At 41.5% G+C, this 18,543-nt stretch overlaps 1 protein-coding gene across 2 annotated transcripts in view; it reads left to right on the top strand.

The window, feature by feature from the left end:
* The window catches only part of TMEM106A (transmembrane protein 106A), a 30,631-nt gene extending 15,567 nt beyond the window's left edge, over window positions 1–15,064 (top strand). For both annotated transcript variants that reach the window (XM_083147566.1, XM_083147565.1), the window contains exons 3-8: window positions 2,883–2,946; window positions 4,879–5,032; window positions 7,582–7,722; window positions 9,260–9,303; window positions 11,350–11,403; window positions 13,946–15,064. In XM_083147566.1, coding sequence (XP_083003692.1) covers window positions 2,883–2,946; window positions 4,879–5,032; window positions 7,582–7,722; window positions 9,260–9,303; window positions 11,350–11,403; window positions 13,946–14,045 — 557 coding nt within the window. In that variant the 3' untranslated portion in view covers window positions 14,046–15,064. The remainder of the gene's footprint in view (window positions 1–2,882; window positions 2,947–4,878; window positions 5,033–7,581; window positions 7,723–9,259; window positions 9,304–11,349; window positions 11,404–13,945) is intronic.
* The last annotated feature ends 3,479 nt before the right edge of the window (window positions 15,065–18,543 follow it).

Raw genomic sequence — 18,543 nt, 5'->3', positions numbered from 1 at the left:
ACAGAGTATACCTAATGATATATAGAACTAAAAGTGCCTCTAGGGTTGGTATAACAATGGGATGTATTCACAAATGCTTTTAAAAGTTTCATTTAAACATTTATTCATTTTGATTGTAATCATTATGCCAATTTTTCAATTGAATTCTGATCACCATGGTTTCTTGGGAATGGGTCATGGGGCCGAAACCATGAAGGTCATCAATTAACCTGAAAAAGCTTCTTAGTGATGTGTCTAGAACAAAAGACACTGATTCATTTGATATGTGACATTTCTATATCAGTACGCAACTGAGTTTCAGTCCATAAATGAAGTGCTGCAATGTAGTTACCATGTTCCTCTATGTATGAGATCTGAAGGTGCCCATACACTAACCGAGGTATCTTATGCTGTTCTTTTGCATATGATGTATCGTATGCAATTACAGCAAGGGCTGCGGAATCTGACAAATCCTATGTGCAGCCCTTGCAATCTCCGATCAGATGCACTTGGGATCCTGGATCAGAATCTGCGGTTAGCACATACCATTTGTGCTTCATTGGAATCTGGTAAAAAGTGCCCAAATAGTATGTGTATGGGCTCTTTCAGCTGAAGGCACTCAATCACTCTGTGTTAAAGATCTCCCTGCGAGTGGCATTGCGAAAGGTACCTCACATGTGTAGTGCTTGGTTCAAGTGCAGGCTGCTGATAATTTGTGTGAATATCGGCATAGCATGATTTTGGTCTTAAGTTGCAGTCAGATATAGATGTTTTCATATCAAATTAATAAACATAGTCTGCTGGTGCAACCTAGTCTCAACACATTGCACGTGACATGCATTATTCTAATCCTAGCAGAGTTGCAAGGGACCTGGCTGCTCACTCCCGCCAGACAACATGCGCTGTGTGTAGCGTATGAAGGCTAGATGTCTGATTACACATCTCTAGCTGTACTTTGATTGCTCCCATTACCATTCAGTTATAGTTGCAGAGGAAGCTGCAGGAGACTGAAATCCACTGAAATGGATAGAGTACCTTCTTGTACAAGAGTATTGGGGGGTAATTCAGACCTGATCACAAGGCAACTGATTATCTAAAGACTGGGCATGCGTACGGTTCATAGGCATGCACCAGGCCATTCTGCAATGAAATCCTGCTACTTTTTCTATTTGCATGCCATTCGCGAGGAGATTGACACGAAGTTGCCATCTGAGGGTGGAAAACAGCCGTTTAGTGGGAATGTTCAGAAAAACACAGGTGTGCCTGAGCGTTTCAGGGGCGGGTGTGTGACATCCGATCCAGTGTCCTGGTCGCCGCTATTGTGCTGTGGGTGTCTGTGTCAATCTGTGATTGTGTTGTGTCTAATGCTGGCTAAGGGGCGGAGTTGAATCTGACTCCTCCCAGCATTTTACACACACTTGCATATTGACAGTTCTGCGCTATTATATAAGAGATTAGGAGTCAGGAATCTGGTCCCTCTCTGTGTGGCTGCAGGCTGTGTACTGTCTCTGGGGTTCCCACTAAAGCCTGTAGGATTAATGCCGCTGCTTCCTCAACCCGTGTCAGCACAGGGTAGATGATCGATCAATGTCTGAGGGCAGCAGTGGTAGGTGCTAGAGGGTAAAAGCACGAGGAGATGCTGTTGACTCTACAGACTGAATCTTTAGTGACGCAACAAGGTTCATCTCCACAGCAACGGGAGACTTCTTCCTCCTTTTCCGCCATTACCAATATTCTTTTCAAGTACCCCCCAACAGGTCTGCAGCATACCCACAGGGGTTCACGTACCCCAGGTTGAGAACCATTGTTGTATAGGACCAGCACCTGCGGAGACCTAGCCTATTGCAATAAATAAATAATGCAGAAGATTATCAGAGTCGCTCTTGCAATGTCTTCTGTGATATGTGTTTACGCTAGAAATGTTTCTTAGCTGTATACAACTTGATGACTACAAATTGAATGTGGAGAGCAAATAATAGGTCTGAGTCATGAATAGATTACGGGGTAGGATAGATTGTTGTATAATTAGTTATATAACTTTTGTTGGTAGTTGGCATACAGTATTATTGTGTTTTTGACAGCATACCTCCTCGCGCCAGGCCCCCTGTCTGCCGTGAATAGACACTGTGTGCATGCAGGTAGGCAGGTGTAGAGCTGATGCTGGAAACCAAATAACCTTACTAGTTAGTTCTGTATGCCTCAGCCCTTCTGCAGGGAAATATTAAGAGAGGCGGGAGCTCGTTTGAAGTCTACATCTCTAGCCGGCAATGTATTACTATGTCTTCTGAGGAAATTGGTGTGCCCATTTATAGTACACCAATGCCCTCCTGTCAATCTGTAATCCCTTACAAAGCTGTGATCCGGAGGGTATGCACGCATTGTCAGTATTCTAGAATAATAATTTCCTGGGTGGGGCATTTCTGTAATATATGAAAATATTGCAGTAAGCAAAAAGAGGATTTCACAAACTCTTCAGTTTGCCCATAGGCTGCTCAGGACAATGACCAATCTGTGCATACCAGTGTTTTGAGCTTTCCTTGTGTTTCTTCATTCTCCAGACAATTGTGTTCTCTACTTAGCTCTTTCTGTCCTCTTCCTATTCTGTCATGCGTCATTTGACCAAGGCTATTTTAATGCATAAAAAAAGGGAAGGTGAGTTTAAAATCTCTGCCCACTTCCTATAACTGGACCTGCAGAAGGATCATGTAAAAAGGAACATTGTGTTACATGGACCACACTCCTGCAGATAAAGCAAAGAGGTTTATTTTAACTATAGCTACAGATAGAATTGTATGTAGTGCTGCAGGCTATGTTAGCATTATATGAATAGGTTTTAATAAACAAGTTTTACTTCAGTTCCTTATAATTACTTCTGCTAAATTCCGCCCTCACATTCATTCTAGGTCAAGAAAAGGAGTTGGTGGCACTGATTCCATACAGTGACCAGCGTCTGCAGCCACGGAGAACGTAAAGTTATAATTCTTTGTGAAGGGACAGCTATGACTGTGGAATATTTTTTTTTTTTGTTATGCTGATATTTAACTGTTTAAAAAAAAAAAAAAGGTACTTATGTAGTATCTGGGCTGCCGATTTCTAAATCGGGTCGGATCGGGAGATCGCATCGCATCGCATGCGACCATGCGATTCGATGCGATGCGATGCGATGACCCGATTTTTCCATAGGAATCAATGTTAAAATGGACTGAGTCCATTTTAACATGGAATTCAATGGGAAAAATGGGTCCTTTTCATACCCCTACTATCCAAGTGGGCATGGAGTTGGATATAAACCTGTGGCGAGCGTAGCGAGCCACCGAGCCCGAAGCGTGGCGAGCGAAGCGAGCCCCGCGAGGGGACGAATACCGTCCCCTCGCGGGGCTCGCTTCGCTCGCCACGCTTCGGGCTCGGTGGCTCGCTACGCTCGCCACAGGTTTATATCCAACTCCATGCCCACTTGGATAGTAGGGGTATGAAAAGGACCCATTTTTCCATAGGAATCATTTTAACATTGATTCCTATGGAAAAATCGGGTCATCGCATCCGATATCGGATGCGATGCGATGCGATGCGATATCGCATCGCATCGCATCTGATTGTATGCCTTAACTTAAGGCATACAATCAAAAAATCGGCAGCCCAGATACTACATAAGTACCAAAAAAAAGTAACTAGAATACCAATTGCAATTTGTATTTATATATAGAGATTGTTCTTAAACCTTTCAAGGCCAACAAATCCGTAAGAGAAGCGCCCAATTCTGATTTACAAATCCGTAAGAGAAGCGCCCAATTCTGATTTAAAACCACCAATTTCTTTCAAGGCCAACGTCTAGTCACGCTCAGCAGCCATAGCGCTTATAGCAGATCCAACGGGGACCCACTTTAAAATAAGAACATTAACACTCAATGTACTCCATTTTTTTATTTAAAAATAAATATTACAATTTAAACCAGACAGTTTGAATTGCAAAAAAAAAAAAAAAAAATTTGGATTGCAAAAGGTTAAATACATTTTTTCACTGTACTTGAAACAGTGCTGGTCCTGCAAATTCAAAATCACCTCTCAGATCAGTGGGTACCGGGACAGAGCTTATCTTGGTGATTCTGTTGACTGGAAATATTTAGCTTTTTAAGTTGCTAGAAATGCCACTATTCCCACTATTAATACATATACAAACATTTACATAAGTATTACATGGATTCTAAAAATATTAATTGCCTCCCTGTCCATTTTTTTAAGCTTACGTTGATCATTTGTAACTCAAGATAAAGACATACAGTATTTTGCACTGATTTTTGACAGTGTGCATTAGTAACTTGATCAGCATCACATCAGGATCAGCTTCAGCATCCTAGGAGGTGAATCCTATCCTGGGTCAAGTACCCAAGCCTCCCCTAGCCTTCTCTCCCTGCACCCTAACCCGAACTTCCCCCTAACCCTAGCATCCCTGCCATAACCAGCCCTAGCATACTTACCCGGTACTTGGGATTCCAGCGCCGGACTCCTCATTGATGTCTGAATTCCAGTGCTGGTCTCCTGGCGGTATTTGGGATGCGGAGATTGGTACTGTGAACTAGATCGCCAGGATGTTGAATGTATTGGAGTGAATGTGTTTCCCTCACCAGAATCCCCAGTTTTGCTTGGTATGAAAGAGATTATCATACAGTTTGTATGTGGTGGAAGGATGCAGATCAGCAGATGAGTAAGTGTAGCAGAGTAACTGGCCCTCTGGGTACATCTGAAGACATCCAGCGTTCCCCTTTCAAGCAGTTTTGCCAAGAGTTAAAGAAAAATAATGATACAGCTTTTAGACCACATTTATGATTTGTTTCCTTTTACTGTATCAAGAAGTAATTATCGTGTTTTGTGCTTGTAACCCTGATGTCTTTTGTCTTTTAGGAAGCTATATGTGGCTCTTGCTGTAGCTATCTGTGTGCTGATGTTTTTTACTGTGGTGTTCTTCCTGTATCCACGCTCTATTACCCTTGACCATGCTGGTGTGAATTCATCATTTGTGAGCATTGATACATCAACGATAAACCTTGTTACTACAGTGAGTTGAAAGTACTGCCTTAATCCATGTTTTATTTGGTGTAGTGTATTTATTTTTTGAAAACCTGTACATGATGCTGTCATTTAATGTGATGGTTTTATTGTAGACTAAATAATGTCCAAAAATAATTGGTACTTGTTTCCTAGAACGGCCACAACGATTTAGATCGTTGTGGTCATAAGATAAAAAATCGGATCGATCGCATCGCATGCAATTTGGTCGCATACGATGCGACCGATCCGATCGGCCGATTTTTCACCCGATTTTTTTTTTTTTTTTCACCAGATTTTTTTAAATTGCCCCCCCAAATGTTAATAAGTGTGCTAGACCCCACGATAGACGTGAACCCGAAGCGTGGCGAGCGCAGCGAGCCCGCGAGGGGCGGCGGTGCGCGTCCTCCGACCTTTTCATTCCCCTACTATCCACTAGGGCGTGGAGTGAGAATATAATAGTGTGGCGAGCGCAGCGAGCCACCGAGCCCGAAGCGTGGCGAGCGCACGCGTTTAACTTCACAGGTATACGCGTCCCCTCGCGGGGCTCGCTGCGCTCGCCACGCTTCGGGCTCGGTGGCTCGCTGCGCTCGCCACACTATTATATTCTCACTCCACGCCCTAGTGGATAGTAGGGGAATGAAAAGGTCGGAGGACGCGCACCGCTGCCCCTCGCGGGCTCGCTGCGCTCGCCACGCTTCGGGTTCACGTCTATCGTGGGGTCATGGCAGGCACATAAAAAATGTGAAATGGGTCATATTGGCCCATTTCACCTTTTTTATCATTTTTCCCTATGTGAGATGGACTTAATCAAGTCCATCTCATCTTGTGCCATTATAATGGCACAAGACCGACCGATTTCAATGTTAAAAGATTTTTTAACATTGAAGTCTATGGAAAAATCGGGTCAATCGGTCGGTCGCATCGCGGCCGATTTTAATTGGTCGCGACCGACCGATTGACCCGATTTCTGTCAATCAAAGTGAAAAAATTGTTAAAAATCGGCCACATCGTGAGGATCGTGTCCCTTAATTAAGAGCCACGATCACTCACGATTGTGGCCGTTCTAGGAAACAAGTACCAAATAATTTAAGTGATGGAGTAAAGCAAAAAAGAGCGAACATCTATGCACCTGGGCGAATGATGTTGCAGTACAAGCGGTGCAAACACATCTATTTCTTTTTTTCTTATTTGTCATGTGATACCCAGTTATATTCCATGATAGTCCCTTTTTGACATATGAATGCACACTTGCTTCTAATTGGGTATAAGTCAGTGGTTAAATTAGAAGCTGGTGACTTAAGATAAGGAACTGGTTGTTAGCCAATCAGGAAATACTGGTAGATGCAGCAATGTGAGAGAATAGATAACAAGCAGCACCATGAAGGTAGGTGATATATAAATATGAAGTCTATAGCAAGATTATTGTGTTCTGATAGGAGAAAGCTGTAAGTGTAATTGACAGCTAAACATGATTTATACAGCGTTAATATGGGCCTGAGTCAGAGTCGATCACTAATAAGTGAATTCACAGATCAAGTGATTATGGAATCACTGCTCATGTATACCATATGTATTGCACATGCGCAAGGTGAATAGTGACAGAAAATGCATATGGATTGTAAACACAAATCAGCCGGAACTTGACTGGCAGGAAGCCGGCAATTATGCGGTGGTAACCTGGGAGTGTCAGAAATAATGCATATGTGCCCAGGCATTTTAAGAGTGGGTCTATGATGTCAGCTTCAGCCTCGATCAACCTGTCTACCCCCCATCCCCCTTGGAGCCACTGATGTTGCCTACATCATTCAGTTTAAAATACAGTCAGATGTCTTTACTCACACATTGGGCCTGATTCAGCTAAGCTTGGTAAAAAGCAAAGATCGCTGCTTTCCGAGCGCAGAAACTCCACCCCGCAGAACACACCATCCCCGCCAAATCCTCTGGGCACCATGCAAAGGGATGTGTTAAGTAACACATCCGCTTGCATGCCTCTGCTAGCAGGAGACATGCATTAGTAACTTGATCAGCATCACATCAGGATCAGCTTCAGCATCCTAGGAGGTGAATCCTAACCTGGGTCAAGTACCCAAGCCTCCCCTAGCCTTCTCTCCCTGCACCCTAACCCGAACTTCCCCCTAACCGTAGCATCCCTACCCCCTCTCCCTGCCATAATCAGCCCTAGCATACTTACCCGGTACTTGGGATTCCAGCGCCGGACTCCTCATTGATGTCTGAATTCCAGTGCTGGTCTCCTGGCGGTATTTGGGATGCTGAGTTTGGTACTGTGAACTAGATCGCCAAGATGTTGAATGTATTGGAGTGAATGTGTTTCCCTCCCCAGAATCTTGCTCACTTCAAGAACTGACTGCTCAGTAGTTGCCTACTATATCTCACCCCTTTGAAATGTGCCATTGTAACAAAATAATGTTACTTATTTCAAATGAGGGGTTTAATGTTATTGCTGATCGGTGTTTCATTTTGGTCATTGTTAGTATTGGTTTTATTCTGGAAACATCATTTTCTGTACACTGTCTTTTTTGCATTTTTGTTCCATAGAATAAACTCAACATAAGCAATAACAACTTGTTTGGGATCACAGTTATAAGTCTGAACGTGGAGGTACTACACATGTCTGTTGTCGTTGGAACGCTCAATCTAAAGGAAGTTAGAAATATCGGTCCATTAGTAAATGACCAGGTAATGGTTATTAAATACTGTTCATGCGCCGTGACAAACTCTAATGCTGGGGACACATTAGAAAGACATTGTTTGAGCAACATATAGGTAGCGCATTGGCGAGAGTGTACATGCGATAAGTATGTGAACAACGTTGTTCAGATGTATCATGTCAGTACTGCAGCACAGCCAATGCCAATTGTATATCTGCATGTGTGTACGGCATAATTGCCTACCTGAATCACTCCATGGGCAGTATTCAATTAGGCCAATTCGCCATGTTTCATGGCAAATTTCTGCTATTTTCACTTTGGAAGGTTGATTTTTTTTGTGTCAGAAAGTGGATCACCCTATTCAACGTGCACTTTTCATCGTCTGCGAACAGTGAATGACGGACAATTCACAGTCTGATACTCTCCACAATTCACTGTGGTTTTTCAATGTGATTCGCCGTGAGTGTATTCAATGAGACGATGGCGAATTGCTTTCTAAGTGATTTTCGCCGTGTGTCACTGTGTAGCAATCGCCATCTTTTCATGGTGAAGTGGAATGTGAACTTTTGAAATAATGTTGTTGTTTTTTTAAATTTGGTGTAAAAAAATCAAGAATTTTATTCTCTGAAGGGTCATGGGGTTTTTTATTTAGCGAGCCCCTGCAGCATTGAATATTGTGTCAGCGAGGGCTGGCAGCGAAGGCTCCAGCCCTTCGGAACACGGCGACTGTGCAGTGAATCCTAAACAGGATTCGCTGCACATCGCGATTTGGCTCATTCTCCCATGAGGGAGAAAATGCTCTGTTCCTGGACTTCCCTGGTAATGTATGATTGCCATCACTTGTGGTGAAACACCTTTCTTATCAATTACCTAGCTCACCACAGGTGATGGTAATCATACATTACCAGGGAAGTCCAGAAACAGAGCATTTTCTCCCTCATGGAGAGGGTCAGGTAGGCAAGTATGGTGTGCGGTGACCAATTGACCATACACTGGCTGTTAGGATTCTGGACACCGGCATTCAAACTGGGCGGGCAAATTTTAATGCCCACTCAGTTGTGATGTTTCCTCGATTTATCAAGTAGCTGATAGTATGAAATGTGTATGCTTACCTAATTGGCCGATCTGTCAGTGGATAAATCTATTAAGTGTATACCCAGCCTTAACTAACTACAATTACAGGTTTGCACTGATAGATGATTTGAGTAGACCTCTGAATCCAGCTTAGTACACATTCAGGGTGTTCAGTTGCTTTTTCTCACTCTCAATCTCCCGTTTAAAGTGTAAAACTGCTAAACCCGGTTACAGGGCATAACGTGCAAAGTTCTGTTTGGGCACACAAATGGGTCGCTTTTCTTACATTTCTGCTTACCAGCTTGTGGGGGGCTGGCTGTGAGCAAAAATATCAACACTTGCTGCTGTTTGCGCATGAATGGAGCAACCATCGAATTGCTCCATTGTGTGCATATACTGACATCCGGCATGATAAAAACAAATGAATTCACCCTTTCTGTATACTGTACAAATGTATCTCATACGTTCATGTCTTGATTTTGTATTACCAGATATTTTATACTGTGGAGAGTGCAGTACAGGACAAGAGCACATTGTAAGTATAGGTCTGCTTACAATCATGATGAGTCCAAACTTCCCTTCTCACTATCCGGCAGTCCTTAGTGGTTTTTGGACACACAATGTACTCACAATCCCTCATACAATCCAGCTGCTGAATGATTGTATGATTTGAAGCTTCAGTTAAATGTAGCTGGCCTAGGATCAAAAGGATAGGAGTACCTGTTTTTTTTTTTAGTTTTAATTAAAAGGTTGCCAGCAAATACCAGTCTGCTCCCATCTGCTGCGCTACTCCATTATTAAATAGCCTTATTGCAGCAATTGTCTGAAAATGGTTTTCAGAGTAGTGACAGAATTGAGCAAAAGGACGTCCACCGCTTGCTTCAGCCGCTCGCTAATCTGCCACTTGGAAACTTCTGCGGCTCCCAATGACTTGACTGCCAGGGGCCGCCCAGAAGCAATCCCTCTCTTCTCTGATAGTCAGGTAGGAAGTGTCAAATGATCCTGGTTGTATGAGCCATGTTATGACAAATTGCATGTGTTAAAAAGCATGTGCAATCTGCTCCCAATCCCAACTGATCTGAGGATCAATCCTCCAACCCCCCAGGGCCATTCTGCATACAATCCATCATACAATCCCTCTAAATTGTATAATTCGGTGCAATGTCTTTCAGGTGTATTGGTTGCAATACATCAGAAATACATATCTACATGTCTTTATGTCTACATGTCCTTGGTGGTTTTTGGAAACACAATGTACTCTGTTTGTCATACAATCCGTTGTACAATCCAGCTGCTGCATACGACCAAACGTCTCACAATCTATTGTATGCACAAAACCTGCCTAAAAACTGCCACACAAATAACACTGGTTGTATGAGCCATCAAACAATGGATTGCATGTGCTTAAAAGCACATGCAATCAGCTCCCAATCCCAACTGATCAACTTATGCAACTTATTAAAGGACCAATCCTCCACCTGCGGGACCGCGCATTGCACAATTCTGTGCACACGATGTGCATACAATCTGTCATAAAACCAGTCAAGATTGTACGATTGGGTACAATATCGTTCTGGTTTATGGGGGCCTTAAAGGTGTCCATTCATCAGAAAGACATTGCACCCAATCATACAATCTCAATGGATTGTAACATGGATGTGTGCAAACAATCATACAATGCCGGCCCAGGGAGATTGGAGGATTGGTCCTCTGATCTGACGTGCTGCACGTCAGATCAGTTGGGATTGGGAGAAGATTGCATGTGCTTTTAAGCACATGCAATTTGTCTTTAGATGGTTCATACAATCAGTCATGTAACACTCCCTCCTTGACTAGCAGAGAAGAGAGGTGTCGCTTCCAGGCAGACCGTTGCAGTGAAGATGCTGGGAGCCGCAGAAGTTTCCAACTGGAAAGGTGAAGAGAGCGATGGACATCCTTCTGCACAATTCTGTCACTATGAAAGGATTGCTAAAGATTGCGGCATTAGGACTATTTAATAATGGCATAATACAAAATATGAGAGCAGATTTGTAGTTGCTGGCAATTTAAATGAAGCTTCAATCATATAATCATGCAGCAGATAGATTGTGAGTACATTGTGTGTCTAAAAACCACCAAGGACTGCCGGGGAGTTGAAGGGAAATTGGACACAATCATGATTGACCGGTCTCTCTGATGTATGGTAACCTTAAGGGAGAGGTGTTGTTCAAATTACCTGATCTTGGGGTTTATTCTAGTTCATTCTTTCTGACAAAATCCTTCTTAGATGGACAAAACCATGTGCACTGCAGGGGGGCAGATGTAACATGTGCAGAGAGAATTAGATTTGGGTGAGTTATTTTGTTTCTGTGCAGGGAAAATACTGACTGCATGATTTTACACTTCAATATAGATCTCACTTTGAAGAAAAACCCCACCCAAATCTAATTCTCTCTGCACAAGTTACATCTGCCCCACCCGCAGTGCACATGGTTTTGTCCATCTAAGAAGGATTTTGTCAGAAAGAATGGACTAGAATAACCCCCCTTATCTCTGCTATCTCAAGTATCACAAGCCGCTAATAACTACCCTTTTATTTTAGTGATGTCTGCACTTGGAAACAAATAAAAGTTCACAATATTCTGCTTCACATTCAGTACGTATAAAATATATAATGTAACAAGTTATACAGTCCTGTAGCCTGGTTACAATGATTATTTATTTATTGTGTGTTTTTTATTATGAGATGATTGGAATTCCTTTTTGAAATTATCCTTTTTTTTTCTCTTGTACGTAATTATCAGATATTTTGCTAGTATAAATAAACTCTATATTAACTGAGACACAATCCATCCTCTCAATGATTATATCCATTTTTAATCTTGGTTAAGTGTTCATTGTTGAGAACTTTGCTCATATAGGTTGAGTCTTCCATGCCTAAAATGCTTGGGATCAGAAGTATTTTTTTTTCCTGTTTAGGAATATTTGCATACTATACGTAGATCTCGAGGGAATGGGACCCGTCGAAACACGAAATGCAGTTATGTTTCATATACACATTGTCAAAAATGTAATGGTGAATGCATTCAATACTTTGATTACCACTGAATAGTGGTTAGATTCAATCAGAATGCATCTGGCCTGCTTATACCAGGGGCAACATTGCATTTTCCAGTTTTTATTTTCACCTTCTATACATAGCCTGGAGGTAATTTATAAAAATACTTGAAATTATTTTAAAGCATGAAGCAAAGTTTGTGTACAATAAAACTTCAGAAAGTAAATGTGTCACTATCTCAGTCACACACAAAGTTGTCTGAATTTTTGAAATCGCATTTTTAAAATGAAGACTCTACCTGTTTTTCTTCATGTCATTTCCTTTACCGTCACCAGTAATTTTATGACTAAGGTCTATTTTATGTTGTAATGTAATTAGATTTTTAGCAGTTAACATTTGTTCCCATAATGTTTTTGCTTTATTTTTTTCATGAGTGCCCCTTCACCCCCAAGCTTCAGTTGTTGTTGAGAGAATCGGAAAATAATAAGCTGACGTTATATCCTCCCATGATTAAATCACGAATGTCAGTTTAGCACAGATTTTGATCTCTGGTTTCAGAGTGTTTTTTTTAACTATTTAATTGAGTTTACAAGTTATTATACTTTGTAGCATTATACAGTATTTGCAGCAGCCTGTATTGTTTTTATATTAAACTTCAAACATAGGCTCTTTGCACATTTATATGTGGGTACTACACATAATTTGGTTGACATTTTAAGTTTTTAAAATTTTCAAACAACGGCAGTGGTTACCAACCTCAATCCTCAAGTACCCCCAACAGTTCACATTTTCCAGGTCACCTGTGGATTTTTGAAATGTGGCAGGTGGTGATACAGAGTGCACCGGCTGGGTGACTTGGAAAACCTGATAATGGTACTTGAAGACCGAGGTTGGGAACCACTGCTCTATGGTAGTGCTTAAGTCTTTTGATAAATAATTTAATACATATTTTTAATGTTCTCCATTGTCCACAAATACCACTAAGTTGACTGACCACTTTTGTGTGTATATATGGTAAATAAAATACAATATGCTGAGGTTCATAAGTGTTATGGCCTGTGATCATCAGGGCATAGATTCGACCAGATTTTTTTTTTTTGCAGATGACACAAAGATATGCAACAGGGTAGAGAGAGGTCAAATAAATGCTTGAGGAACAGTCATGAACCTGGCAACTACTGTTAAAAGCTAACATTGCTAAATCATGCACTTAGTTCTCAAAAACCCAAGTGTACTGTAATAGAAACTAGTGAGAAGGAAAGGGATTTACTAGTCACTATTTCAAGTGACTAAAGGCAGGGAAGTAATGCAATAAGAAATGCAAGTCAGATGCTTGGTTGAGGGAGAAGAATTTGTAGCAGGAAAACAGATGTGATTATTCCACTATATAGGTCATTGGGACGTCCTCCTCTAGAATACAGTGTCCAGTTCTGGAGGCCATATCTCCAGAAGGATATAAATACAGAGTACACAAAGGACAACAAGACTAAAAGATCTGGGGGCCCATTTATAATAGTAAATATATGGCTGTATCCCTGGAAACACCAGTTTTTGAAGGTTAGCTGCAAATATTAAGTACCCCTCATATGTATGAAGGCTGCGATCCTTCCATTCCCACATGCAGCCATATTTCCCATAGGTTTCTATAGGGGATGCGATAGGGCCTGATTTACCAATAACTCATTCCAGATATTGGCCCCCGCAGGTACCACCATCTGAAATTGGTGCTAGCCCATAATACTAGCTGGGCAGAGGGTTCCCTGGAAGTGGCCAATGTTCATTGTGGTCTGCTGCACATTCGCAGATTCCCCGGCAGTTGACACAGTACATGGCAAGGACAGGCTCCTTTTGGATGTATGAGAACTTGAGGACATACACTGAAAATAGATGGAAGCAGGTTCAGGGGAAATTTCTGGAAATGTTACTTTACAGAAAGGGTAATGGATAGGTGAGCAGAAATATGCAACGTATTGCTGTCAAGCTTAGTTAGCCACATATTGCTTACTATGAACAACGTTTTACCCGTGCTCGTTCCCATTAGTGTCTGTAACAGTGAAGTGCGCAGGTGACCAAACTGAATAAAATTTGAGTTCCTAGAAATTGGCACAAGCAATTCTTAATACTATGATCTTTCCCACAGGGGTTCTCTAAACTGTTCTTACCTCGGACATGTGGAGCAGATCGCATTTGATGGATATGAGTACCTGGATTGTCAGAGCAACACAACCGTTCCTCATTAATATGTTTCTAATGCGCTGTTGGATGGACATGCATTGTAGAGATTAGTTGATGGTTCCTGTCTATATACAGGTTTAAAACCCAACTCATGATATGCTTGAGAAGTGGGAAAGCCCAATAATCATTCCCAGGTACTTGTAAGCTTCAGGGTACACACCCTGGGGCTGAAAATTCAGTATGAGATTGTGGAACTGTTCAGCAGTAACCACTAATTCTCATCATATTCACATTGTCATTTATCAATCTTGTTTGTAATAGATTATGTTTGACATATAGTATTAAATATTGTTTTTCTCAGTAATTTATACTTTTAATAAAAACAGCAAGTAATGCCGACCATTAGGCCTGGGCTGCATGTCTGACCTTTCAGTTTTTGAGCACTAATATGTGCAGAAAATAAAGTTTCTGTTTCTTTGTTCGTACAACAAATATTTTATTATACTTCAAGAGCATAATGAGGTATAGGTAATGATAGAACAATTACATAATATTTTATGTCTCTCTTTTGATCTCACTGGCAAGACCTTACAGACACTAATATATTATCCCTGTGGCCCTAGCATTTGGCATTCTAAGGCTGATCACTCATCAACCCAAATGGCTAGTAATTTACCAAACCCAGAAGATACAAACTCCATGAGGGCATGTTGAACTTAAAAACTACATATTATTTATAGTACAGTGTTTACAGGCCTCAAAAAAAAGTTCTTCTTTTCAAAGTATCATTATCATAATAGAAATGTATTATTCAAACACATTTTCCACAATTTTGTTGTTTTACTGGAACCACCACTCCCTTCCATTTCTCCATCTATATAAGGCATTTTTATAGACCACATAATTTGCCTGTGTATTTTTCCACAACAGGCTGTTCTCTCCAGCCTGGTTTTTAAATTTTTCTTGTGACCATTTTCACTTTGGTTAAAAAAAAAAAAAAATAATTTTTGATGTACAGGATATTTGTTACATTTGTGTGTTTTTTAATTTGTTAATAAAGTTTGATTTGTTGTATTTCTTTCAACTAGCTTTCATCAAAGCAAATTTCTTTCTTTTTGTTGTCAATTTGGAAAATAGCGCAACAGTAAGCAGTGGTCATATGTTAGCAGCACACATTTACGAGTACCCTGTTTCCATAAATTGTATCCTATTGGTCAAGGTATAATACGGTTTTGTATAATATGGAAAATGTTTAAAAAAAATTCTGTTATTGGGTTAGTCCAGGGCTGGGCAACACCGGCCCTCCAGATGTTAATGAACTACACATCCCAGGATGCTTTGCATTAGTTTTGCTATGTGGCCATGCTGAAACTGATGCAAGGCATGCTGGCATGTGTAGTTCATCAACATCTGGAGGGCCGGTGTTGCCCAGCCCTGGGTTAGTCTCTACAAGTATTCAATTTATACAATGGGTCATTACAATAACTTAATAAAATATAATGGCAAATTAAAACAAGGGATAAAATATAGTTCAATATATAGAAAAAGTAAAATATGTATGAAGGTGCGCTGCTATCTCCAGCTGGTTTGAGAAATGTCAATCCTCTTAACAATACAATAGAAAAATGAAAAAAGAACCAGCGCTTTCTAGGTTTATCAAATTTAGCTGAAATTAAGCATATATGATGGTTTCTTTGCAATAAAAATTTATTTATTAACACAATTAATAGGACGTTATTTTTTTTTTAAACTCTGAACTTAATTTAATATTAACCTGTGGTACAATTCAGAAACTTCTATATCTAGGATGCATTCAGAGTGACTGGATTGGACGTCTCTATTATTGAGGCAGTAAAAGTTGTTGTTTTTTTTAGCAGGTGGCCGCATCCCATGCTGAAGGGATATCCGGTAAACCTGAGTGATGTGTTAATGTATGCCGCTGGTCAGGTCCTCTTTTTGTGCATGAGAAGGAAAAATGACCATAGAAGAGATGGCATGTCCTTTATCCAGTAGAGATGGAAATATGAGCAATCCTCAGGAATTGTAAATGTCAGGTTAGGGGGTTGTTGGATATCATGTGACCGGAGTTATGAGCTCCTCCAGGACTGTATTAAGGGCAGTATCGCTGTAATTATGTGGTACCATCTCTTACCAGGAACATGAGGCTGAATGTGAGCAGCAAGGACTCCTGGGGGGAACCCACTATCTCCCGGTCACCCTTGCCTTCCCAGTCATCCAATATCTCCCTGTCTCCTCTATCTCCATGTACCCTTTGGGGTAGTATTGTCTGGCCATGCCTTTTCCTTGTGAGACCAGACCCCTTTTTGTGACACCTGCTGCTGTCCCTTTATAAAGTCTATCCCATAAAGGTGTGCCAAAATCTATATATGCCTGGCCCCGTGTATGTTTATTCTATTTTCTGAAATTTGCTCAATAGACTCACTACTGTTATGCTTTGATGGCCTGTTTTTCCTCACAAATTTCTAGGCCTGGGGGCCAGCAATGGTGTGGGAATCCTCCTTTATATTCCCATTGCACCCTTCCGTATGATCTTCCGGAATGTTCGCCCATCCTTCAGGGTTCACTATATCCACCTCTGCCTTTCAGCTCACCTTTGTGTGGCCATATACAGTACATTTCCTGGTCTGATCTCCCAATTCCTAACTAAGGGGCAGATGTATGAAGGGTCGTTATGGGGGAAAAGGGGTATCAGCGCACGTTATGTGCACTGATACCGCTTCTCCCCCATGTATGATGACACCAGCGTGCGGTAATGGACAGGGGTGCTATGCGCACCTGTCCATATCGGCGCTGCTATCTAAATGATAGCAGGCCAAATGTATGAATGGTCAGCATCGCTGACCGTTCCTCCCGCTGCTGCTTTGTCTTCGTCAGCATCAGGCTGGTGAAGCCCTATCTAAACAGCAGGGACAGCGCTGTCCCTGCTGTTACGTCTGAGCTGCGCTGGGGATCTCGCGTGAGCAGCGAGATCCCGCGCATGCCCAGTCCAGCCGGCCGGGGGACAGGAGACAGCGCATCAGTGTAAACTGATGTGCTAGCTCCAGGAGGGGACATCGCCGGAGGGGGGAGTTAGCGCTCCCCCGCTACGGCAGACAAGATGTTAATACATCTTGTCGGTTTCCCCTCCTGCTTTGCCTCGTTAATGAGGCGAAGCAGGAAGTATTATAGCGGCGCGATAAGCACTGTCTCACTCAATTTCTCCATTCCAACCTTCCCTCTCTCATCGTATTCCTGCTGACAATCCTGCTGCCCCTAATGTCTCTCCTGCTCCTTCTTCCTCTGTCTCAACTTGATGTCTCTCCCATATACAGTGGTGGCGATTCCATTTATACTTTCTTTTAACTCCTCTCTAACTTCCAACAACATACCTCTGCCCCCTCCCCCCACCTTGATCCTATAGACTACCCCCATTTTCCCTTTCTTTTTATATATTATTTTGTCCATAAAAACCCTTTCTGGTGTGGATTGAAGTGTCTAGGTAGACCATCCATAGGTCATCAACAAAAGTTGACATGTAATATGTCGACAGGGTCAAAAGGTAGAATTTGAAAAAGGTAGATTTGAAAAAGTCAACACATGAAAAGGTCGACATGAGTTTTCACAGGTTTTTGGTGTCTGTCAACACCAAAAGTGCTTTGGGCTGGGTGCTTTGCATCACGGGGCACATTTTATCGTAAAATATGAAAAAGTTCCCCCAAAGAATTGTAAAAAAATTATGTTGACATTTTCACGTGTCGGCCTTTTGCGTGTGTCAACCTTTTGTCAATGTCTAATTAGTGCATGTGGAACTAATGACTGTCTTCCTAGATACTGTAGACCTTTTGAATCGCTTCCCAACCCTTTTTTGTCTGAAAATGCTGTATCCTTCAATCAGTCTTATATCTTCTCTTATTTTGCCCTAGTTGTCACCCTTACAGTAACACTCCTGTCTTGTATGCAGTACCCAGACGATAGGTCGACCTTCTATGATCCAAATGCCTTAGGTCAACATGGTCAGTAAGTCATGTGAAAGGTGCTGGCAGGAGCCATGAGCTAGAGCAGGGCATGATCTGCAGCTGAGGATACATAAGTTTTTTCAGATAAATTGGTAAAACGTAACGGATCTGAATGACCAATTTTATCTGTCTTGAAATGCTTAGGAGCAAATTGTCATTTGCTCCTGTACATAAGCAGAATTTTTTTATTTGTGAGTTTCTCTCTCTTCACTTTATCACTTTCCAGAGCTAGTACATCTGCCCGTGTATCGCATCCCTCTATGAACGTTTAGCTATTTTTGTAGTGCACAGAAACCTCCACAAGGTGGTGATCTAATCACGAAAAGCTACACTAATTCAAGGCAGATAACTGATCTAACATATGTACTTATTTGGAGTTTAAGCATGATCAACATTATCCAGCTCCTGTGATTAAAAGAAATCTATCTCATTTAAGCCCCATACATACTACATGATACTACAATATCACGCTCTATATCGCTAACAAAGCTCACTCCCAAACATCATTAACGACTTCCTGAATCTGCCCATGGTTCCCCATAATGTG

This window comes from Crinia signifera, chromosome 6 (assembly GCF_055691185.1).
Source record: "Crinia signifera chromosome 6, ASM5569118v1, whole genome shotgun sequence".
NCBI classification, from domain to species: domain Eukaryota; kingdom Metazoa; phylum Chordata; class Amphibia; order Anura; family Myobatrachidae; genus Crinia; species Crinia signifera.
Note: the sequence above shows the minus strand (reverse complement) of the source record. Positions and strands in the feature narration are given on the sequence as shown.